The 26,750-nt window shown below is 42.9% G+C and overlaps 1 protein-coding gene across 2 annotated transcripts in view; it reads right to left on the bottom strand.

The window, feature by feature from the left end:
* LOC135503894 (guanine nucleotide-binding protein G(i) subunit alpha-3-like) overlaps positions 1-26,750 on the bottom strand; it is a 59,979-nt gene that overhangs the window by 13,540 nt on the left and 19,689 nt on the right. For both annotated transcript variants that reach the window (XM_064922077.1, XM_064922076.1), the window contains exons 3-4: positions 15,246-15,387; positions 13,347-13,504 (exon numbers count right to left, since the gene is read on the bottom strand). In XM_064922077.1, the coding sequence (XP_064778149.1) occupies positions 13,347-13,504; positions 15,246-15,387 (300 nt within the window). The remainder of the gene's footprint in view (positions 1-13,346; positions 13,505-15,245; positions 15,388-26,750) is intronic.

Consider the following 26,750-nt stretch of genomic DNA (forward strand, 5'->3'; position numbering starts at 1 on the left):
ACACGTAATCACCCCCAGACACATCTGTCTAACTTGATGGGTCATGTAATCATCTGGTGAAGTGGAGTCTTTTGTCTTTTCTTGGTCAAGTAGCCTTTTCTAGCTAATCAATGAATGAATCCCTAGCCAGTCTCCAGGTCTCAACCCCATAGAAAATCTTTGGAGGGAGTTGAAAGTCCTTGTTGAACATCAACACCCACAAACAGCACTGCTCTAGAGGAGATCTGCATGGAGGAATGGGCCAAAATACCAGCAACAGTGCGTGAAAACCTTGTGAAGACTTGCAGAAAACGTTTGACCTCTGTCATTGCCAACAAAGGGTATATAACAAAGTATTGAGACAAACTTTTGTTATTGACCAAATACTTATTTTCCACCATTATTGGCAAATAAATTCATAAAATCCTACAATGTGATTTTCTGGATTTTTTTTCTCATTTTGTCTGTCATAGTTGAAGTGTACCTATGATGAAAATTACAGGCCTCTCATCTTTTTAAGTGGGAGAACTTGCACAATTGGTGGCTGACTAAATACTTTCTTGCCCCACTGTATGTGCCAAGTTGCTCTGTCAGAATATCATAATGGCCCTGCAACTTTGACTTTCTACAATTCCGCTCCACAATCGCTCTTTAATGGATGAGGTGAGGAAACAAATACAACAGGCTCTCTGTTTGGATGCGGCCATTTTCAACCTTACTGGAGATCTGGCATCGGTGGTTTCCCTTAATTTGTTATTAAAAGTTATCAACTAAATCCTCACAAGAGGAAGGCAGAATAGGTGAGGGTGCATTGTTCAGACACAATAATAAAATCTGTAGCAACTTCAGAGGTCAGATAGTGCTTCTTAATAATGCGTTCAGGTACGTGAAAAAGGTAGTAAAAAATACAGTGTTGATCAGATAAAGCAACATCAACAATAGAGGATATGTCAATAGAAAGACCCTTGGTAATAACCAGGACCAGAGTATGGCTGTAGTTATGGCTGGGCCCAGTAGAAAGCCCCTTGGTAATAACCAGGTCCAGAGTATGGCTGTAGTTATGGTTGGGCCCAGTAGAAAGCCCCTTGGTAATAACCAGGTCCAGAGTATGGCTGTAGTTATGGCTGGGCCCAGTAGAAAGACCCTTGGTAATAACCAGGTCCAGGGTATGACTGTGGTTATGGCTGGGCCCAGTAGAAAGCCCCTTGGTAATAACCAGGTCCAGAGTATGGCTGTAGTTATGGCTGGGCCCAGTAACATTTTGGATAAAGTCCATAGAGCCAAAAAACAAAACATAAATTCAATGGCCTTGGAGTCAGTCTGTCAACATGAAAATTACAATCGCCCAATACAATGATTTCATCATAGTTCTCAAGGACAACAATCAATAGTTCAGAGAAACCAGTAAAGAAAGTGGGGCAGTGCTTTGTTGTCCTATACAGGGTTATAGCCAGAACTGGTAGCTGACATTTAAACAGTATAGCATGATGCTCAAAATACCCAAAGTTGCCAAATGAAATGTCCTTACAGTTGAGAGCATTAGTAAAAATAGAGGCTGTCCCCCCCTCCCCTTTCCCCTTTTCAGAGTATGAAAAGCTGTAGTCTGGGGGAAATGGTAGGATATAACAGTTTATATAAACTCAATAGAAGGCAGAGTTAAAGGACACATACATTAGTTTACTCACAATAACCAAAGTGCCATTTCTACCAAGTCCTCCGGTTGCTTATTCTGACAGGGAGAACTGGAGCACTACCAGACCCCATCTGTCGTCAGTCTCTAAAAACAGTTTGATGTTGCTGGAAATGATCCAGGAAGCGCATGTGGTTAGTGTGAATCCCGCTCATTGCTCCCACAGGCAATCAAAGTTGTCACAAAAGGAGACATTCCTGTCGTTGCAAAGTCTCTTCATGTACTCGTTTAGGGCAAACGTTTTGTTGTCCTCCCTCAGATCACCTAAAGTGAAGGGTCGTTAAAACCTACGTGACTGATGATGGTGTCAATATTGGAGAAGTTGGCCAGAACCATTTATGTAAAGCCCTTTTTTAAATACTAAACAGTAGAACAAAAGTCTAGTGAACTGGACTGAAGGACATTATCCCTGGACAGAGACAGAAACAAACAAAGACAGCCGAGGACTGTAAAATCTATGTGATCCATGCGAATTCAGGCTGAATACAGTTTCATATGTTGACAAATGATAAACAATGGTTGCTAGAGGTTTGAGTGAAAACAGAGAGGATAGACTGACTCACTACTAGTCTCTCCAGCCAAGCAGCTACGCAGACAGAGCAGCTAGATACAACCAGACCTGGGTTTAAAGAATATTTAAAATCTTTCAAATATTTTGAGCCTTTTCTCTAGCCCGCCTGTAGTCCCAGGAGGGTGGATTTTTGAACTTCCGGGACTATTATATTAGTCCATTAAGCCAGGCAAGCTCAATCAAGCACAGATAACGTATTTAAATTAATTTAAATACTATTTGAACCCAGGTCTTATGTGGACAGACAGCCCCGACCTCCAACAACCACTACACTTCCTGTTTCCAAAACAAAGTCGAAGTATCCTTCACACTAACCTACCTTACCCTAGCTTAGGGTGTGTGGGATATAGGCGCCAAAAGTAGCCATAACTTCCCATCTATCATAACTGTACATAAACTCACTGGGACAAAATAACACACCATTGTTTTTGGTCTTAGTCAACTTTCTCCTATTGTAAACATTGTCTAAATATTCAGTACATGTATAGATAGTCCCCTCATTTAGCTAGTGGTGTAAAATTACAGTATATTGTAAGTTACTTACACTACAGCAGTGTGATACACTGTGTGTAGGCTACATTACGTAAGGGGTAATCAACGAGGGGCTATGCGTACTCTGAAAAATTGATAATGCCTCTTATACCAAGGCTATTTTTGCCGCTAAGAAATGTGTTAATTTGCAACTAGAAATGTGTTCAACATCCATTGAAGTAGCTAGCACCTTTACTAGATATCTACAGTAGTTGCCTTGGTAACCAAACAAACAGCTTAGATAACCAAACCATCAGGTCTCTTACAGTAGCTTGCTATTATGAAAATCAAATTCAACAATGCCAATAATGTTTTCAATCGCTCTTTTGCTTTCAAATGCTGCTCAAACATGGAATATGTTGGAATGAACTTCATTGCCACAGTCTGCCACATAATACCCATAAAACCTAGCAGGTCAAACACGGAAATCGTTCCAATCGTTTTTCCACCATTTATCTTATCCATTGTGTATTTTAGAAACACTTCAAATAAGGGCTGTGTTTTATGGAGGTTTACTTTGGCGTGACGTTTTGATAATCATGTAAATCTGTCTCGGACATGGTGACTTTTATCAACATACTTGGCTCTATTTGCAACAGGGTTCAATTCTTGGGCCAACTCTTTTCTCTGTATCAATGATGTCGCTCTTGCTGCTGGTGAGTCTCTGATCCACCTCTACTCAGACGACACCATTCTGTATACTTCTGGCCCTTCTTTGGACACTTAACTACCCTCCAGACGAGCTTTAATGCCATACAACTCCCCTTCCGTGGCCTCCAACTGCTCTTAAATACAAGTCAAATTAAATGCATGCTCTTCAACCGATCGCTGCCTACACCTGCCCGCCCGTCCAGCATCACTACTCTGGACGGTTCTGACTTAAAATATGTGGACAGCTACAAATACCTAGGTGTCTGGTTAGACTGTAAACTCTCCTTATAGACTCACATTAAGCATCTCCAATCCAAAGTTAAATCTAGAATTGGTTTCCTATTTCGCGACAAAGCATCCTTCACTCATGCTGCCAAACATACCCTCGCAAAACTGACCATCCTACCGATCCTCGACTTCGGCGATGTCATCTACAAAATAGCCTCCAACACCCTACTCAACAAATTGGATGCAGTCTATCACAGTGCCATCCGTTTTGTCACCATAGCCCCATATACTACCCACCAATGCGACCTGTATGCTCTCGTTGGCTGGCCTTCGCTTCATACTCGTCGCCAAACACACTGGTTACAGGTCATCTACAACACTGGGCATCTTCTGTTGGTGTTTTTCAGAGTCAGTAGAAAGGCCTCTTTTAGTGTCCTAATTTTTCATAACTGTGACCTTAATTGCCTAACGTCTGTAAGCTGTTAGTGTCTTAACGACCGTTCCACAGGTGCATGTTCATTAATTGTTTATAGTTCATTGAATGAGCTTGGGAAACAGTGTTTAAACCCTTTACAATGAAGATCTGTGAAGTTATTTGGCTTTTTACCAATTTTCTTTGAAAGACAGGGTCCTGAAAAAGGGACGTTTCTTTTTTTGCTGAGTTTTATAGATAGTAGGTGAGGTTATGTAACCTCATTTAGTTCTACCTGCTATGTTTTAAATTAATTGGTATTCGCACATTTGTTTTTGAGGTAGAATTGCCGTCATGTTATTGATGCCAAATTGGACACTCTATTCCAGAACCAATGGACGTGCCTGAGTCTCATCACCTCTCAACGAGGTCAGCTGGTTCAACCTGGAACACTATTCTGAGTCTCATCACCTCTCAACTAGGTCAGCTGGTTCAACCTGGAACACTATTCTGAGTCTCATCACCTGTCAACGAGGTCAGCTGGTTCAACCTGGAACACTATTCTGAGTCTCATCACCTCTCAACTAGGTCAGCTGGTTCAACCTGGAACACTATTCTGAGTCTCATCACCTCTCAACTAGGTCAGCTGGTTCAACCTGGAACACTATTCTGAGTCTCATCACCTCTCAACTAGGTCAGCTGGTTCAACCTGGAACACTATTCTGAGTCTTTAGGTTCCTCTCACCTGCCCTGTCTGTCAGGTGAGTAGTAGTGGTTGGTAATGTATGTGCCTTTAGGTTCCTCTCACCTGCCCTGTCTGTCAGGTGAGTAGTAGTGGTTGGTAATGTATGTGCCTTTAGGTTCCTCTCACCTGCCCTGTCTGTCAGGTGAGTAGTAGTGGTTGGTAATGTATGTGCCTTTAGGTTCCTCTCACCTGCCCTGTTTGTCAGGTGAGTAGTAGTGGTTGGTAATGTATGTGCCTTTAGGTTCCTCTCACCTGCCCTGTCTGTCAGGTGAGTAGTAGTGGTTGGTAATGTATGTGCCTTTAGGTTCCTCTCCATACGTAAGCTATTGTATTGGCTTGTGTGGTACAGATGTTCATATGTGTAGTAGTTTGTTGTATCGTATTGCTTAGTTTATCATTTGTGCCAACTTTGAATTCGATCTAAACCACAGATTAATTTCCTCGATTTTGTAATTGACCTTTTATAAAAATCTAATCAAATCAAATTTTATTGGTCACATACACATGGTTAGCAGATGTTAATGCGAGTACAGCGAAATGCTTGTGCTTCCAGTTCCGACAGTGCAGTAATATCTAACAATTCCCCAACTACCTAATACACACAAATCTAAAGGGTGAATGAGAATATGTTCATGTAAGTATATGGATGAGCGATGGCCGAGAGGCATAGACAAGGTGCAGTAGATGGTATAAAATACAGTATAGACAGATGACATGAGTAATGTAAGATATGTAAACATTATTAAAGTGGTATTATTTAAAAGTGGAATTGTTTAAAGTGACGAGTGATACATTTATGAAAGTGTCCAGTGATTGGGTCTCAATGTAGGCAGCAACCTCTCTGAGTTAGTGATTGTTGTTAAACAATCTGATGGCCTTGAAATTGAAAAACAGCTTATATCTCAAGACACAGATCCGAAGACATTCAAGCAGTTCTTTGAGAGCTAGTATCCCAAGTCTACAATGGTCCCAGTACTGGTTGATGTGCAGGCCTAAGTGACCACACAGTCAAATTGCCCTACAGCTGAGGTAAGATTGAACTTCCCAAGTGGAGCAGCGGTCTAAGGCACTGCATCTCAGTGCTTGAGGTGTCCAGGTAACACCCTGGTTCGAATCCAGGCTGTATCACAACTCGGCCGTGATTGGGAGTCCAATAGGGGCGGGCGCACAATTGGCCCAGCGTCGTCCGGGTATGGCCTGTGTCGGCCGTCATTGAATATAATAATTTTTTAACTGAGTTGGTGAGGTTAAATAAAAATGTTAGATATATATATTAGATTCTTCCATCATTCACACACAATAGACATAGAATAAACCACCATGTTGTCAACGAAACACTGTCCTCAACGTTGAAGTTGTATTGTCTGTGGAAATGCTGTGTTCACTTTAATGATGTGATTCACAGACACACAATGACCACAATGTGACTGCTGCAACTGAGACAGAATGCCATCGAAGGACACACGTGGAGACCCCGAGTATGACTGGACATGGGCCAGATATTTGTGACAACGTTATCAAAAGGGATGCGGAAGCAAACCAGCATCAAACCCATTTGAATGTCTATTCCATAGCCAACCATCTCTAGCTACCCCTTATTCCACACTACTCCTTTTATGTCCCTCAACTTCAGACTCTTTGAAACTCTCCATCTTAGTTTTGTATTTATTTTACCTTTAACTAGGCAAGTCAGTTAAGAATAAATTCTTATTTACAATGACGGCCTACCGGGGAACAGTGACTTAACTGCCTTGTTCAGGGGCAGAATGACAGATTTTTACCTTGTCAGCTCAGGGATTTGATCTTGCAACCTTTCGGTAACTAGTCCAACGCTCTAACCACTAGGCTACCTGCTGCCCCTACGCTCTAACCACTAGGCTACCTGCTGCTCCTACACACTAAGCACTAGGCTACCTGCTGCCCCTTCACTCTAACCACTAGGCTACGTGCTGGCCCTACACACTAACCACTAGGCTACCTGCCTCTAACCACTAGGCTACGTGCTGGCCCTACACACAAACCACTAGGCTACCTGCTGCCCCTACGCTCTAACCACTAGGCTACCTGCTGCCCCTACACACAAACCACTAGGCTACCTGCTGCCCCTACACACTAACCACTAGGCTACCTGCTGCCCCTACACTCTAACCACTAGGCTACCTGCTGCCCCTATACTCTAACCACTAGGCTACCTGCCTAATTTGCAAATAAATTCATTAAATTCCTACAATGTGATTTTCTGGATTTTTTTTCTTTCATTTTGTCTGTCATAGTTGAAGTGTACCTATGATGAAAATTACAGGCCTCATCTTTTTAAGTGGGAGAACTTGCACAATTGGTGACTGACAAAATACTTTTTTGCCCCACTGTACAACTTCACTGAAGCTGGAGACTTAAATCGCCCTAACTAAATTTAAGCATCAGCTGTCAGAGCAGCTTAACAATCGCTGCAGCTGTACACCAACTACTTTGCAGACAGAGTTCAGCGTGTCAAATCGGAGGGCATGTTGTCCGGACCTCTGACAGTCTCTATGGGGGTACCACAGGGTTCAATTCTCGGGCTGACTCTTTTCTCTGTATATATCAATGATGTCGCTCTTGCTGCGGGCGATTCCCTGATCCACCTCTACGCAGATGACACCATTCTGTATACTTCCGGCCCTTCTTTGGACACTGTGCTATCTAACCTCCAAACGAGCTTCAATGCCATAGAACACTCCTTTCATGCCCTCCAACTGCTCTTAAACGCTAGTAAAACCAAATGCATGTTTTTCAACCGTTCGCTGCCCGCACCCGCCTGCCCAGCATCACCACCCTGGACGGTTCCGACCTAGAATATGTGGACAGCTATAAATACCTAGGCGTCTGGCTTGACTGTAAACTCTCCTTCCAGACTTACATTAAACATCTCCAATCCAAAATCAAATCTAGAATTGGCTTTCTATTTTGCAAAACAAAGCCTCCTTCACTCACGCCGCCAAATTTACCCTAGTAAAACTGACTATCCTACCGATCCTCGACTTCGGCGATGTCATCTACAAAATAGCTTCCAACACACTACTCAGCAAACTGAATGCAGTCTATCTGTTTTGTTACCAAATTACCTTATACCACCCACCACTGCGAACTGTATGCTTTAGTCGGCTGGCCCTTGCTACATATCCGTCGCCAGACTCACTGGCTCCAGGTCATCTATAAGTCTATGCTAGGTAAAGCTCAGCCTTATCTCAGTTCACTAGTCACGATAGCACCCACCCGTAGCACACGTTCCAGCAGGTATAGCTCACTGATCAACCCCAAAGCCAACACCTCATTTGGCCGCCTTTCCTTCCAGTTCTCTGCTGCCAGTGACTGGAATGAATTGCAAAAAAATAAAATAAATAAATACAAATAAAAAATAAATAAAATCGCTGAAGTTGGAGACTTATTTCCCTCACCAACTTTAAACATCAACTATCTGAGCAGCTAACCGATCACTGCAGCTGTACATAGTCCATCTGTAAATAGCCCACCCAATCTACCTACCTCATCCCCATACTGTTTTTATTTTATTTACTTTTTCTGCTCTTTTGCACACCATCTCTACTTGCACATCATCATCTGCTCATTTATGACTCCAGTGTTAATCTGCTAAATTGTGATTATTCACTATGGCCTATTTATTGCCTTACCTCCTCATGCCTTTTGCATACACTGTATATAGACTTTATGTTAAATTCTACTGTGTCATTGACTTGTGTTATTGGCTTGTTTATTGTTTACTCCATGTGTAACTCTGTGTTGATGTCTGTGTCACACTGCTTTGTTTTATCTTGGCCAGGTGGCAGTAGCAAATGAGAAGTTTTCTCAACTAGCCTACCTGGTTAAATAAAGGTGAAATAAAAAATTAAAATGGTACAGCCATCACTATGTTGAGTGGTACTCCGTAATGGCTTGTCTTTTCCCCAATACAAAGTGGAAATAGCTGTAACAGTGTAACAGGATGCATGTTTTGGAATATGTTTTATAAAATGTACTTCCATCTTTTCATTCTGTCAATTCGGTTAGTATTGTGGAGTAACTACAATGTTGTTGATCTATCCTCAGTTTCCTCCTATCACAGCCATTCAACTCTATAAACTGTTTTAAAGTCACCATTGGCTTCATGGTGAAATCCCTGAGTGGTTTCCTTCCTCTCCGGCAACTGAGTTAGGATGGACGCCTGTATATTTGTAGTGACTGGGTGTATTGATACACCATCTGAAGTGTAATAAATAACTTCACCGTGCTCAAAGGGATATTCAATGTCTGCTTTTTACATTTTTACCCATCTAGCAATAGGTTCCTTTCTCTGCAAACCATTGGAAAACCTCCCTGTTCTTTGTGGTTGAATATGTGTTTGAAATGAACTTCTCAAAATGGACCTTACAGATATGTGTATATGTGGGGTACAGAGATGAGATAGTCATTCAAAAATCATATTAAACATTATTATTGCAGAGTGAGTCCATGCAACTTATTGTGACATTTTTTTTTTACTCCTGAATTTATTTAGGTTAACTACTTATCAACTGAAGACATTCCAGCTTTTCATTATTTATGAAAAATTCGATATACATTATGTGTATTGTGTGTAGTAGACCAGTAACAAACAAAAAAACTCTATTTAATACATTTTAAATTCAGGCTGTAACACAACAAAATGTGGAAAAAGTCAAGAAAACATTAAAAAACAGCAGCTTTTAGGCATGTTTTGTATAACAACAAAGTTGGCTATTTTACAATGGGGGTCAATGGAAAATAATGTTTGGTTTCCCCAATTTGTGGGAGTGGTCGAGGGGAATTTCTTATGATATGAATACCGACTCGGTGTATAAATTACAATACCTTACTCGTCAATCCACAGTGTAATAGATTAAATTACACAATAGACCAACAAATATTTCATAACTGAAATGATAACAGCTGAGTAATGTTAGTGTTGACATTGTTTATCTCCCACTGCATTGTGGAATGCAAATCAGCTGTCAGGGAAGCTCGGCTTGTATTCTCAAAAAAAGGCTGCATCGTAAACAAGCCCGTACAAGACAGAGGAGAACAAGACACATCTCGTCTCTCCCTACCGATCCTGTTTCTGCTCCTCCTCCGAGGTTCAGCATGAAATAAACACAATTTAACCTCTCAGAGACAGGGTTCTCCACAAGTACGTAGAGTGGCCAGCCAAATAGTAAAAGTAGTAGGTGAGGTGCCCCCAGGGTCCCTAGGTGTCCCGAGGTTGGGTAACACTGGTCTAAGACTATATGACAAGGACTATTTTCAAGTAAGAGAACATTAAACCGGTCTTCTCTTGAGATTATACAAGTATCATTGACAGTTCAAGATGTTTGTTCTTCAAATGACAAAATGCATTCGGAAAGTATTCAGACCCTTTGACTTTTTCCACAGTGTTACGTTACAGCCTTATTCTAAAATGGATTAAAAACAATATTTTCCCCCTCATCTATTTACACACAATACCCCATAATGACCAAGAAAACAGGTTGATTGGACATGATTTGGAAAGGCAACACACCAGTCTGTATAAGGTCACAGTTGACAGTGCATGTCAGAGCAAAACAAGCCATGAGGTTGAAGGAATTGTCTGTAGAGCTCAGAGACAGGATTGTGTCAAGGCACAAATCTGGGGTAGGGCAGCAAAAAATGTCTGCAGCAATGAAGGTCCCCAAGAACATAGTGGCCTCCATTTTTAAATGGAAGAAGTTTGGAACCACCAAGACTCTTCCTAGAGCTGGCCACCCGGCCAAACTGAGCAATCAGGGGAGAAGGGCCAAGAACCCAATGGTCACTCTGACAGAGCTCCTCTGTGGAGAGGGGAGAACCTTCCAGAAGGACAACCATCTCTGCAACACTCCAAAAATCAGGCCTTTATGATAAGAGTGGCCAGATGGAAGCCACTCCTCAGTAAAAGACACATAACAGCCCACTTGGATTGGGCTGATTAAACCAAGATTGAACTCTTTGGCCTGAATGCCAATCGTCACATCTGGAGGAAACCTGGCACCATCCTTACGGTGAAGCATGGAGGTAGCAGCATCATGCTATGGGGATGTTTTTCAGCAACAGTGACTGGGAGACTAGTCAGGATCGAGGGAAAGATGAAAAGAGAAAAGTACTTGATGAAAACCTGCTCCAGAGCGCTCAGGACCTCAGACTGGGGCGAAGGTTCATCTTCCAACAGGACAACAACCCTAAGTACACAGCCAAGACAACACAGGAGTGGTTCTGGGACAAGTCTCTGAATGTTGTTGAGTGGCCCAGCCAGAGCCCGGACTTGAACCTGATCTAACATCTCTGGAGACCTGAAAATAGCTGTGCAGCGACACTCCCTATCCAATGTGATAGAGCTTGAGAGGATCTGCAGAGAAGAATGGGAGAAACTCCCCAAATACAGGTGTGCAAGCTTGTATCGTCATACCCAAGACTCTAGGCTGTAATCGCTGCCAAAGGTGCTTCAACAAAGTACTGAGTAAAGGTTCTGAATACTTATGTTAATGTGAAATGTCCCAAAAAATAACTACATTTGCAAACATTTCTATAAACCTGTTTTTGCCTTGTCACTATGGGGTATTGTGTGTAGATTGATGAGGGAAAAAGCTATTTAATCAATTTTAGAATAAGACTAACGTAAAAGGGGACAGTACTTTCTGAAGGCCCTGTAATTATTTTATTAAAACAGAAAAATTGAAAAAAGGTTCAATTGAAAGAAATAAAAGGGTTATATCAATATGAACTATTATATCTTTCAGATTTTACATTTTGCCTAAATGAATCCAAAATGACCATTAGGCCCTATAACATCTGTTATTTTGTTCTTTCCCAAATTCCTTTAGATTTTCCAGGTTTCCATTTATCCCATTTATTTCAGGTTATCACACTCAAAAACCACCTGTTTTTCTATCATTGAAAAACAACTTAATTGGATGTCGTAAGTCCACAACAATGCTTAAAAATACATTCGAGACCACATTTGAAGTCTGGAGGGGAAAAAAATGGCAAAATGTAGATTTTTAGGTGTTTTTTATTTATTTTTATTATAGTGAGAGACCGTTGTTCAGCGCACGTGTTTTTTTATTAGTTAGCTAAAGATAATAATGATATAATAAATAAATACATAAATAATAATGAATTGACTAAAATGATCATGATTTCATTCTCCAGGTAAGCATAGGCTACTTTGTAGTTAACATTTAATTGAGAAGGTTTTTCGGAAAGCCGGTCTTCATTAGCATCAAAGCTAACAGCTACACAAAGCTAACAGCTACACAAAGCTAACAGCTACACAAAGCTAACAGCTACACAAAGTGGTACACACACACACACACACATTCTCGTTGCCTCTTCAGAAAAGTTGCAGGATGTACGAATCACTTGTCATGAACTTGGACAAATTAATTCCCTACTAAAAAAAAAAAGGTCAATACATTTCCTTATATTGTTGAATTCCGCTTTAATGCCTGAATTCCGAGGGCCCTAATTATAATATTATACACTACCATCTACCTCGAATGTTTTCATTTATCTGCAGATAATCGTCAAAAAGCCTAGGTCAACCAGAAGCCTATGAAATTGAGGGAGTCAATTGAACTACTCTCACCGGTGCGATTCGGTAGACTACACTGACTGACGAGATGAGGACACACTCACTTTAGACAGACAACCACGCTGCATGATTTATGAATGGCAAAGGGATACAGGAGATCGACATTATTCAGACAGTTCCACACATTTTAGAAAAGTAGTCAACACTTGCTGTTCAGTTGTCAATCAAAGTAAATAGCCTATGCGCTACGACTCTGGCTATGTGAAACACGTGAGAGAAAATAAATGAATGTCCCAGAAAACAATTTGGCTAAGTGGATTTTCGACTCATCGTTACCACTTATATTACATGGGACGTGCAAATTCATTAGCATCATGCTCGCTCTCTCCCTCTGTGTAAAGAACAAGCTGCAATTCAGATCCTACTTCCTGCATTGTAAACTGCCAGTGTGTATCTTTGATTATGTGTACATTAAACCAGTTTATATGCATGACAAGTGGATGAGGTGTGTGTGTGTGTGTGTGTGCTAAAACCCTACATCCCAAAATTAGCATTCCTTTCCACCACCTCTGGTCTCTTGGCCCTTCCACCCCTACGGTAAGGCAGCTCCCGCTTAGCCCAGCCAAAACTCTTCTCTGTCCTGCAACCCCAATGTTGGTGGAACTAGTTTCCCCCTAAAGTCGGGACAGCGGAGTCCCTTGACCCAGCTTTCAAAAAAAACGTCTCAAACCCCTACCACTTTGCAGAGTTTCTTAAAATAACTCTCACGTCACCTCGACTCTCCTCCCTACCACAAGTGACTTTGTTGAGGGAAAATGTACATCATACGATTGCTTGTCTCACATAGCTATGTTACGATAAATGCACTAATGAATGCACTCCGGATAAGAGCCTCTGCTAATTGACTAAAATGTTTTTAAAAATGTGTGTGTGTACACTCTGTCTGTCTGTGTGTCTTACTAGGAGGCAGAGTCGTTGAGCTGGTACTCTCTGGAGCGCAGGAAGCAGGTCTGGACACCGCTGTCCGTCCACAGTCTCCGTATCACACCGGTCAGATCTGATGAGATCACACCCTCTGCCGTTGTACCAGCCAATACAAACAGCTGACGGGCATCGTCCTGGCAACAGAGACATCCCCATTAGAACACCGATTGGTTGATTAAGTTTTAATGTCACGTGCACAAGTACAGTGAAATGCCTCTTGCAAACTAAAACATTCAATAAATCAATAACAATGTACTACTAGAAAAAAACACAAGAAATAGGATTAGGAAATATGAAATACACAAAGTAAGTAAGGATATATTTAAAAGGTCAGTTCCAACACCATCTTTACATGAGCAGGGATACCGTAGATATGTATAGGAGACAGGGATACCGTAGATATGTATAGGAGACAGGGATACCGTAGATATGTATAGGGGGAAGGGGACAGGGATACCGTAGATATGTATAGGGGACAGGGATACCGTAGATATGTATAGGAGACAGGGATACCAGAGTGATGGAGGTAGATATGTATAGGGGGAAGGTGACTAAGCAACAGGATATAAGATACAGAGTAGCAGCAGCTTGTGAGTGATCAGATAGATCGAAAAGGAAAAGAAAAATGATAAAATAAAGACAGAATGGCATAATGTTAAAAGCAGTCAGGCAGGTGAAGTTGCAGAACAAAATCAAAATCAGGATTACAGCAAAGGATTTTGATATAAATTACCGTACTCTGACTCGGTATTGTCAAACGGTTACCAGAGAAGAAGTTGAAAGTCAGACAGCCAAGCCAACAACAAAGTTTGGCTACACAAAGCCACGGCAGGTTTCTTCTACCTGATATAGAGATGCAGCTTGTATATGACTAGGCCAGCTGACATTTACTTTGGTCTGTTGCCAAGTGAGGTCAGAAGACTTGCCTACCAGTTTGCTGTGGCACACCAACTGTAGTTGGCGCCAAAGTGGGCCGAAAAAGGCCAGCTCGGAGTGGCTTACAGGCTCTTAAAGCTGCACCCAATGCTGTCGCTGAGAAAGGAGGCAACTAGCCTTGGCAGTACAAGTAGCTTCTTCGACAATGTAGCATAAGTGATACAGAGATATCACTTTGGACCAGGAGACATACGGAATGTCGGTGAAACTGGGGTGACCAATGTACATAACCCTGACAGAGTGGTGGGCAGACGTGGATTCAAACAAGCAGGGTCACTGACCTCCGCTGAAAGGGGTACCCTCGTCACAGTGCCATCTCAGCCACAAGGAATAGTATACCTCCATATTTTATATTCCCCTCCCGTGTCAACGTTCACAATCATTTCCTGATCCAGCCCTGCCAGGCCCCAGCACCATTCCAGCCCTGCCAGGCCCCAGCACCATTCCAGCCCTGCCAGGCCCCAGCACCATTCCAGCCCTGCCAGGCCCCAGCACCATTCCAGCCCTGCCAGGCCCCAGCACCATTCCAGCCCTGCCAGGCCCCAGCACCATTCCAGCCCTCCAGCCCTGCCAGGCCCCAGCACCATTCCAGCCCTGCCAGGCCCCAGCACCATTCCAGCCCTGCCAGGCCCCAGCACCATTCCAGCCCTGCCAGGCCCCAGCACCATTCCAGCCCTGCCAGGCCCCAGCACCATTCCAGCCCTGCCAGGCCCCAGCACCATTCCAGCCCTGCCCCCAGCACCATTCCAGCCCTGCCAGGCCCCAGCACCATTCCAGCCCTGCCAGGCCCCAGCACCATTCCAGCCCCGCCTAGCACGAGCTCAGACGCAGACCTGCCCAGTTCTTATGCTAGCAACAGCTCACCCATGTCCAGTGAACAACCCAACCCCTTGATTAGTTCTATCAGCTAATCTAGAATACATAGAACAATATGCCTACCGCTCGTGTGGCGTCCCCAAAGTCTATCTTTAGGCGTCCCATGGCTCTGATGATGGCGATGATAGATTGGATTGTGTTGCTGTACACCACCACTCTGTACTGTTTACACTCCTCCTCAGAGTAGCCGGCCTCATGGATGATCCTGAATGGGAGGACATAGAGGTTGATCTTTTTTACAATGGGAGGACATAGAGGTTGATCTTTTTTACATTTTCAGATCAGACCCGGGTTTCTAAAACATTAAATAAATAAATAAATAAATAAATAAATATATATATATATTTTTTTAAATACTCCCCCCCACCTCTGTTGAGTTGACTTAATAAACCAATATAAAATAAGTCTCAAAACTGCAAAAACTTCCCATCTGGCAGACTCAAGAAAACACTTAAAGTATTTGAAAAGGATATTTTTCAAATATTTGAGCTCAGATCTGTTTCAGATCAACCCAAGTAACATGTAATGCTTCACAGAAGTCACTGGGTGTTTTCCAATGTCAATATCCACTTAGCATGAAGCAATGTATTAGGCGCTTTACACTATGTGGTGAGGACATTGGATCACAGCCAATCTCTAATAAGGCTGATCAACAACAGACAACATTCAGAATGATCTTTTAGATTTCAGATCAAAACAAGTAGAGACTTTTCCAAAGTTTCTGGAAATAAACCTAGTCATTTTAGGGAATGTTCCTGGAAATAAACCTAGTCATTTTAAGGGAAGGTTTCTGGAAATAAACCTAGTCATTTTAAGGGAAGGTTTCTGGAAATAAACCTAGTCATTTTAGAGAAGGTTTCTAGAAATAAACCTAGTCATTTTAGAGAAGGTTTCTAGAAATAAACCTAGTCATTTTAGGGAATGTTTCTGGAAATAAACCTAGTCATTTTAAGGGAAGGTTTCTGGAAATAAACCTAGTCATTTAAGGGAAGGTTTCTGGAAATAAACCTAGTCATTTAAGGGAAGGTTTCTGGACATAAACCTAGTCATTTAAGGGAAGGTTTCTGGAAATAAACCTAGTCATTTTAGAGAAGGTTCCTGGAAATAAACCTAGTCATTTTAAGGGAAGGTTTCTGGAAATAAACCTAGTCATTTTAGAGAAGGTTTCTGGAAATAAACCTAGTCATTTTAAGGGAAGGTTTCTGGAAATAAACCTAGTCATTTTAGAGAAGGTTTCTAGAAATAAACCTAGTCATTTTAGAGAAGGTTTCTAGAAATAAACCTAGTCATTTTAGGGAATGTTTCTGGAAATAAACCTAGTCATTTTAAGGGAAGGTTTCTGGAAATAAACCTAGTCATTTAAGGGAAGGTTTCTGGAAATAAACCTAGTCATTTAAGGGAAGGTTTCTGGACATAAACCTAGTCATTTAAGGGAAGGTTTCTGGAAATAAACCTAGTCATTTTAGGGAAGGTTTCTGGAAATAAACCTAGTCATTTTAGAGAAGGTTTCTGGAAATAAACCTAGTCATTTTAGGGAAGGTTTCTGGAAATAAACCTAGTCATTTTAGGGAAGGTTTCTGGAATTCAAGTTACATGATTTGGCTTCACAGAAGTCTCTAGTCTAAGGGCTGACTGAAATGTTCCTGGATGTGTGGACATTTAGGACAAGACATTTCAAAAACCAATCAACTTTTAATAGCATGGTGAATTGTGCATGAGTGACGAGGCGTGGGCTTTCTTAATGTGGGAATCCAGGGTTGGGAGTCTATTCAGGCCATTCCAGGCCAGCATCTGTGGCCATTGTTTAGTTTTGTTATGTAATGGGTGCTTCCTCCATGCTCGCTCTGCCTGAGCAGTGCCATGCTGAATGAGACTAGCGTCTCTATATGCATACACAGAACACGGTCACACGCACGCACAAACACGCACACAAAACACACACAGACTGACAGAGCTGAACTCAGCAGTCGATGCCGATTCTCCCTGAACCATTAAGCCCTCAGAAAATACTGTACAACATATTCCGAATTCCATTTATTTATCAGTCAACTGTTTGATAAGTTAAAATGATCAGTTACACAACTTATTAAAATGTCATCACCAGAAATGGTACCACTAACCTTTGATGTGGTTCATACAAGTTGGTCAGAATCCAGTTTGGACTGAAACATGCCACCATCCTGGTGTATGTGAGTTTGATAGAATTCGGGCTGCAACTAGAGCTGAACGATTAACAATATTCCCCCCCCCTCTGATAATTAAACAACTAAGTGACCGATTCAATTAGTTGAATTCCATTTAGTTCATTTTTGTGTGAGCTCAACGCACCGTTTCTCTAAAGGCAAATCCTATCAAGCACAAGAGACATCACATCAAGAATGAACTGTGGGATGCTGTAGGGAGTTGTAGTTTTCAATAGGCAAAATACTCAACCTAGTTCAGTGCAGAAAACATTGTAATTAACAACAATGAGCAGGATCCATTGCGCTTATTCTTCCCGGCACAGCACAAAGACCACATGAGAGAGGAATGTACACAACCCAGCAACCTAGAGGGATAGAGACAGTTCAGGAGGTATAGCTCGACTAACCGACTGATAGTTGTAGCAGTCTTGAAACCATGTCTTACCTACTTTGAAGAACTATTAAAATGGTGATTTCATCAAACAGGTCTGCAGCACGGTCGGCCGTGACAACCCGATGATCACGGTCGGCCGTGACAACCCGATGATCACGGTCGGCCGTGACAACCCGATGATCACGGTCAGCCGTGACAACCCGATGATCACGGTCAGCCGTGACAACCCAAAGATCACGGGCCGCCCTGACAACCCAAAGATCACGGGCCGCCCTGACAACCCAAAGATCACGGTCAGCCGTGACAACCCAATGATCACGGTCAGCCGTGACAACCCAATGATCACGGTCAGCCGTGACAACCCAATGATCACGGTCAGCCGTGACAACCCAAAGATCACGGTCAGCCGTGACAACCCAAAGATCACGGTCAGCCGTGACAACCCAAAGATCACAGGGCTAGCCTTTTCACTAGCCAAGATGAGCTTGGATAGTTGGGGACCACAGAGAAAGTTAGACCAGTATTAAACATTATGAGAACAGATTATTGAATGGGGAAAACCATTAAGAACACTTCAATGACAGACACCTCTGCTGTCTTCAACCAGGATCTCAGCGATCACTGCCTCATTGCCTGCCTGCGTGATGGGTCCACAGTCAAACAGCCACCCCTCATCACTGTCAAACGCTCCCTAAAACACTTCAGCGAGAAGGCCTTTCTAATTGACTTTGCCCCGGGAATCCTGGAAGGATATTGACCTCATCCCGTCAGTTGAGGATTCCTGTTTGCTCTTCAAAAGTGCTTTCCTCACCATCTTAAATAAGCATGCCCCATTCAAAAAATGAAGAACTAAGAACAGATATAAACCTTGGTTCACCCCAGACTTGACTGCCCTTGACCAGCACAAAAACATCCTGTGGCGTTCTGCATTAACGTCGAATAGCCCCCGCGATATGCAACTTTTCAGGGAAGTCAGGAACCAATATACTCAAGTCAGTTAGATCAAACAGAAATTTGCATCCTGTAGCACTAATTCAAAAAAGTTTTGGGACACTCAAGTCCATGGAAGATAAGAGCAGCTCCTCCCAGCTGCCCACTGCACTGAGGCTAGGAAACACTGTCACCACCAACAGATCTACAATAATCGATCATTTCAATAAGCATTTTTCTATGGCTGGCCACGCTTTCAACCTGGCTAACCCAAGCCAACATCATCAGCAACTTGCCCAAGCCCTCCCTGCTTCTCTTTCACCCAAAACCAGACAGCTGATGATCTGAAAGCGCTGCAAAATCTGTATCCCTACAAATCAGCTGGGCTAGACAATCTGGACCCTCTCTTTCTAAAATTATCGGCCGGAATTGTTGCAACCCTTATTACTAGCCTATTCAACCACTCTTTTGTATCGTCTGAGATCCGACGATTGGAAAGCTTCCGCGGTCATCCCCCTCATCAAAGTGGGAGACACTCTAGACCCAATCTGTTATAGACCTACATCCATCCTGCCCTGTATTTCTAAAATCTTTGAAAGCCAAGTTAACAAACAGATCATCAACCATTTCAAATCCCACTGTACCTTCTCCACTATGGACTCTGGTTTCCGAGTTGGTCATGGGTGCACCTCAACCACGCTCAAGGTCCTAAACAATATCATAACTGCCATGATAAGAGACAATACTGTGCAGCTGTATTCATCGACCTGGCCAAGGCTTTCGACTATGTCAATCACTGCATTCGTATCCGCAGACTCAATAGCCTTGGTTTCTCAAGTGACTGCCTCGCCTGGTTCACCAATTAATTCTCAGATAGACTTCAGCGTGTCAAATTGGAGGGCCTGTTGTCCGGACTTCTGGCAGTCTCTATGGGGGTGCCACAGGGTTCAATTCTCAGGCCGACTCTTTTCTCTGTATATATCAATGATGTTGCTCTTGCTGCTGGTGATTCTCTGATCCACCTCCACGCAGACGACATCATTCTGTATACATCTGGCCCTTCTTTGGACACTGTTAACAAAACTCCAGACAAGCTTCAATGCCATACAACTCTCCTTCGGTGGCCTCCAACTGCTCTTAAAATGCTAGTAAAAGTAAATGTATGCTCATCAACCGATTGTCGCCCGCACCCGCTCGCCCATCCAGCATCACTACTCTGGACTGTTCTGACTTGGAATATGTGGACAACCACAAATACCTAGGTGTCTGGTCAGACTGTAAACCGTTGTGTTGTGAAAAGGTAGAGGTGGTATACAGAAGATAGGGCTATCTGGTAAAAGACCAAGTCCATATTATGGCAAGAACAGCTCAAATAAGCAAAGAGAAATTACAGTCCATCATTACTTTAAGACATGAAGGTCAGTCAATGCGGAAAATTTCAAGAACTTTGAAAGTTTCTTCAAGTGCAGTCACAAGAACCATCAAGCACTATGATGGAACTGGCTCTCATGAAATGGCTCTCATGCCACAGGAAAGGAAGACCCAGAGTTACCTCTGCTGCAGAGGGTAAGTTCATTAGAGTTATCAGCCTCAGAAATTGCAGCCCAAATAAATGCTTCAGAGTTCAAGTAACAAACACATTTCAAAATCAACTCAGATGAGACTGCGTGAATCAGGCCTTCATGATCGAATTGCTGCAAAGAAACCACTACTTAAAGGACACCAATAAGAAGAAGAGACTTGCTTGGGCCAAGAAACACGAGCAGTGGAAATCTGTCCAAATTTGAGATTTTTGGTTCCAACCGTCTTTGTGAGACACAGAGTAGGTGAATGGATGTATGTGTGGTTCCCACCGTGAAGCATGGAGGAGGTGGTGTGATGGTGCTTTGCTGGTGACACTGTCAGTGATTTATTTAGAATTCAAGACACACTTAACCAGCAAGGCTACCAAAACATTCTGCAGCGATACGCCATCCCATCTGGTTTGCGCTTAGTGGAACAATCATTTGTTTTTCAACAGGACAATGACCCAACACACCTCCAGGCTGTGTAAGGGCTATTTGACCAAGAAGGAAAATGGAGTGCTGCATCAGATGACCTGGCCTCCACAATCGACCTCAACACAACTGAGATGGTTCAGGATGAGTTTGACCACAGAGTGAAGGAAAAGAAGCCAACAAGTTCTCAGCATATGTGGGAATTCCTTCAAGACTGTTGGAAAAGCATTCCAGATGAAGCTCGTTGAGAAAATGCCAAGAATGAGCAAACATGTCATTAAGGCCAAAGGTGCCTACTTTGAAGAATATCAAATATAAAATATACATTGATTTGTTTAAAAAAAATGGTTACTGACTGAATCCAGAAAGCTAAGGTAACTGAGCTAAACAACTACCGCCCCGTAGCACTCACTTTCATCATCATGAAGTGCTTTGGACCATATCACCTCCACCCTACCTGACACCCTAGACCCACTCCAATTTGCTTACCGCCCAAATAGGTCCACAGACAATGCAATCTCAACCACACTGCACTCTGCCCTAAACCATCTGGACAAGAGGAATACCTATGTGAGAATGCTGTTCATTGACTACAGCTCGGCATTTAACACCATAGTACCCTCCAAGCTCGTCATCAAGCTCGAGACCCTGGGTCTCAACCCCGCCCTGTGCAACTGGGTACTGGACTTCCTGACGGGCCGCCCCCAGGTGGTGAGGGTAGGCAACAACATCTCCACCCCGCTGATCCTCAACACTGGGGCCCCACAAGGGTGCGTTCTGAGCCCTCTCCTGTACTCCCTGTTCACCCACGACTGCGTGGCCACGCACGCCTCCAACTCAATCATCAAGTTTGCGGACGACACAACAGTGGTAGGCTTGATTACCAACAACGACGAGACGGCCGACAGGGAGGAGGTGAGGGCCCTCGGAGTGTGGTGTCAGGAAAATAACCTCACACTCAACGTCAACAAAACTAAGGAGATGATTGTGGACTTCAGGAAACAGCAGAGGGAACACCCCTCTATCCACATCGATGGAACAGTAGTGGAGAGGGTAGTAAGTTTTAAGTTCCTCGGCATACACATCACAGACAAACTGAATTGGTCCACCCACACAGACAGCATTGTGAAGAAGGCGCAGCAGCGCTTCTTCAACCTCAGGAGGCTGAAGAAATTCGGCTTGTCACCAAAAGCACTCACAAACTTCTACAGATGCACAATCGAGAGCATCCTGGCGGGCTGTATCACCGCCTGGTACGGCAACTGCTCCGCCCACAACCGTAAGGCTCTCCAGAGGGTAGTGAGGTCTGCACAACGCATCACCGGGGGCAAACTACCTGCCCTCCAGGACACCTACACCACCCAATGTTACAGGAAGGCCATAAAGATCATCAAGGACAATAACCACCCGAGCCACTGCCTGTTCACCCCGCTATCATCCAGAAGGCGAGGTCAGTACAGGTGCATCAAAGCTGGGACCGAGAGACTGAAAACAGCTTCTATCTCAAGGCCATCAGACTGTTAAACAGCCACCACTAACATTGAGTGGCTGCTGCCAACACACTGACTCAACTCCAGCCACTTTAATAATGGGAATTGATGGGAAATGATGTAAAATATATCACTAGCCACTTTAAACAATGCTACCTAATGTAATGTTTACATACCCTACATTACTCATCTCATATGTATACGTATATACTGTACTCTATATCATCTACTGCATCTTTATGTAATACATGTATCACTAGCCACTTTAACTATGCCACTTTGTTTACATACTCATCTCATATGTATATACTGTACTCGATACCATCTACTGTATCTTGCCTATGCTGCTCTGTACCATCACTCATTCATATATCTTTATGTACATATTCTTTATCCCCTTACACTTGTGTATAAGACAGTAGTTTTGGAATTGTTAGTTAGATTACTTGTTGGTTATTACTGCATTGTCGGAACTAGAAGCACAAGCATTTCGCTACACTTGCATTAACATCTGCTAACCATGTGTATGTGACAAATAAAATTTGATTTGATTGTGTTATTTCATAGTTTATGTCTTCACTATTATTCCACAACGTAGGAAATCATAAAAAGAAAGAAAAACCCTTGAATGAGTATGTGTCCAAACTGTTGACAGGTCCTGTACATCCAGACAACTGTGGGAAGCATTGGGTAAGCATTTCACAGGGATGCTCGAGAAACCTTGTCGAGTCCATGCCCCAACCAATTGAAGCTGTTCTGAGGGCAAAAGGGGGTGCAACTCAATATTACACTGAACAACAAGTGTTGGTCCCATGTTTCATGAGCTGAAATAAAAGATCCCAGAAATGTTCCATATGCACAAAAAGCTTATTTCTCAAAAAATGTTTTTACATTCCTGTTGATAATCATCCACCTGACAGGCGATTAAACAGCATAATCATTACACAGGTGCACCTTGTGCTGGGGACAATAAAAGACCACTCTAAAATGTACCGTTTTGTCACAAAACACAATGCCACAGATGTCTCAAGTTGAGGGAGCAATTGGAATGCTGACTACAGGAATATCCACTAGAGTTGTTGCCAGATAATTTTATTATTATTTTTCTACCATAAGCTGCCTCCAATGTCGTTTAAGAGAATTTGGCAGTACGTCCAAGCGGCCTCACAACCACAGACCACATGTAACACCACGTGGACCTCCACATCCGGTTTCTTCCCCTGCGGGATCATCTGAGACCAGCCACCTGGACAGCTGATGAAACTGTGGGTGTGTCTGAGACCAGCCACCTGGACAGCTGATGAAACTGTGGGTTTGTCTGAGACCAGCCACCTGGACAGCTGATGAAACTGTGGGTTTGTCTGAGACCAGCCACATGGACAGCTGATGAAACTGTGGGTTTGTCTGAGACCAGCCACCTGGACAGCTGATGAAACTGTGGGTTTGTCTGAGACCAGCCACCTGGACAGCTGATGAAACTGTGGGTTTGTCTGAGACCAGCCACCTGGACAGCTGATGAAGCTGTGGGTTTGCACAGCTGAATAATTTCTCCACAAACTGTCAGAAACCGAGGGAAGCTCATCTGCGTGCTCCCTCGTTCTCGCCAGGGTCTTGACTTGACTGCAGTTTGGCATCGTAACTGACTTCAGTTGGCAAATGCTCGACCTTAGATGGCCAAAGGTAACGCTGTAGAAGTGTGCTCTTCATGGATGAATCTGGGTTTCAACTGTACCGGGCAGATGGCAGACAGCATGTATGGTGTCGTGTGGGACAACGGTTTGCTAATGTTAATGTTGCCCCATGGTGGTGGTGGAGTTATGGTATGGGCAGGCATAAGCCACGAACAACAAACACAATTACATTTCATCGATTGCTATTTGAATGCACAGATATACAGTGACAAGATCCTGAGGCCCATTGTCGTGCCATGATAATGCACAGCCCCAATTCCTGGAAGCTGAAAATGTCACAGTTCTTCCATGGTCACCAGACATGTGAGGAGTGGGACAACATTCCACAGGCCACAATCAACAGCCTGATCAACTCTATGTGATGGAGATGTGTCACGCTGCATGAGGCAAATGGTGGCAACACCAGATACTGACTGGTTTTCTGCTCCTACCTTTTTCCCCCCCTTTTTCTAACATTTATCTGTGACCAACAGAAGCATATCATATTCCCAGTCATGTGACCAACAGAAGCATATCATATTCCCAGTCATGTGACCAACAGAAGCATATCATATTCCCAGTCATGTGACCAACAGAAGCATATCATATTCCCAGTCATGTGACCAACAGAAGCATATCATATTCCCAGTCATGTGACATCCATAGATTACGCCTAATGAATGTATTTAAATTAACTGATTTCCTTATATGAACTGTAAATCAATAAAATATTTGAAATTGTTGCATGTTGTGTTTATATTTAGATTTTTGTTCACTATACTGTAGGATACAGAAGGTGTTCCTAGCGCACAAACGTTTTTGAGAAAGATATTTAACATAAAATTCTATTGAGAAACTAATGAATTAAAGTTCATTTGTTTATGTAAATATCTTAAAATGTAGCGATTTTAAGGTTTGTGTCATTAGATTTGGGGTGGGATCGCAAGACATTTAAGGGGTAAAAACAAAATGGGGTCCCAAGAAATTCTGGCGAAAAAAAAAAAATTAAAAAAATGGGGTCACCGCTGAAAAAGTTTGAATACCACTGTATTAGATGGTTGTCTAAGATACTGAATAATAAAGTCAAAACAAAATATACACACTCAGTGGCGAATATATTAGGTACATCCATCCAGTAACAGGTCGGACCCCCACTTTAACCTCCAGAACAGCATGGAAACGTTGCTCAATTTGTATCAAGGGACCTCTCGTGTGCCAGGGAAACATTCCCCACACCATTACACAAACAGCCTGTACCGCAGACACAAGACAGGATGGGGCCATGGACTCACGCTGTTTATTCCAAATCCTGTCATCAGCATGACACAACAGGAACTGGAATTCGTCAAACAAGGCAATGTTTTTCCACTCCCACTCGTGTACCCACTGGAACTGCTGCTTCTTCTTCTTCTTGTTTTTAGCTGATGAGAGTGGAACCCGGTGTGGTCGTCTGCTGCAAAAGCCCATCCGTGAAGAGGATCGACTAGTTGTGGCTTCCGAAATGCCGTTCTGCACACCACTGTGGTACTGCGCCGTTATTTGTGGCCCGCCTGTTAGCTTGTACGATTCTTGCCATTCTCCTTCGACCTCCCATCAACGAGCTGTTTTCGCCCACAGGACTGCAGCTGAATGGATGTTTTTTTGTTTGTTGCACCATTCACACGTTCATCCTAGACACAGGAGGCCGGATATTTCTAAAATACTGGCACCGACGATCATACCACGCTCAAAGTAGCTTAGGTCACTCGTTTTGCCCATTCTAAAAAAAACAACATTTAAATTCCGTTTTTCACAATTCCTGAAATTTAATCTAAATAAAAATTCCATGTCTTAGGTCAGTTAGGATCACCACTATTTTAAGAATGTGAAATGTCAGAATAATAGTAGAGAGAATTATTTATTTCAGCTTTAATTTCTTTCATCACATTCCCAGTGGGTCAGAAGTTTACATACACTCAATTAGTACTTGGTAGCATTGCCTTTAAATTGTTTAACTTGGGTCAAACGTTTCGTGTAGCCTTCCACAAGCTTCCCACAAGAAGTTGGGTGAATTTTGGCCCATTCCTCCTGACAGAGCTGGTGTATCAGTCAGGTTTGTAGGCCTCCTTGCTCGCACACGCTTTTTCGGTTCTACCCACAAATTTGACAGGATTGAGGTCAGGGCTTTGTGATGGCCACTCCAATCCCTTGACTTTCTTGTCCTTAAGCCATTTTGCCACAACTTTAGAAGTATGCTTGGGGTCATTGTCCATTAGGAAGACCCATTTCCGACCAAGCTTTAACTTCCTGACTGATGTCTTGAGATGTTGCTTCAATATTTCCACATAATTTTCCTTCCTCATGAAGCCATCTATTTTGCGAAGTGCACCAGTCCCTCCTGCAGCAAAGCACCCCTACAACATGATGCTGGCACCCCCGTGCTTCACGTTTGGGTTGGTGTTCTTCAGCTTGCAAGCATCCTCCTTCCTGAGCGGTATGACAACTGCGTCGTCCCATGGTGTTTATACTTGGTTACTTTTGTTTGCACAGATGCACGTGGTACCTTCAGGCATGTGGGAATTGCTCCCAAGGATGAACCAGACTTGTGGAGACCTACAATTCTCTTCCTGAGGTCTTCACTGATTTCTTTTGATTTTCCCAGGATGTCAAGCAAAGAGGCAGGGAGTTTGAAGGTAGGCCTTGAAATACATCCACAGGTACACCTCCAATTTATGTTAATTAGCCTATTAGAAGCTTCTAAAGCCATGACATCATTTTCTGGAATTTTCCAATCTGTTTAAAGGCAGTCAACTTAGTGTATGCAAACTTCTGACCCACTGGAATCGTGATACAGTGAATTATAAGTGAAATAATCTGTCTAAACAATTGTTGGAAAAATTACTTGTGTCATTCACAAAGTAGATG

This window comes from Oncorhynchus masou, chromosome 18 (genome assembly GCF_036934945.1).
Source record: "Oncorhynchus masou masou isolate Uvic2021 chromosome 18, UVic_Omas_1.1, whole genome shotgun sequence".
Classification (NCBI taxonomy): domain Eukaryota; kingdom Metazoa; phylum Chordata; class Actinopteri; order Salmoniformes; family Salmonidae; genus Oncorhynchus; species Oncorhynchus masou.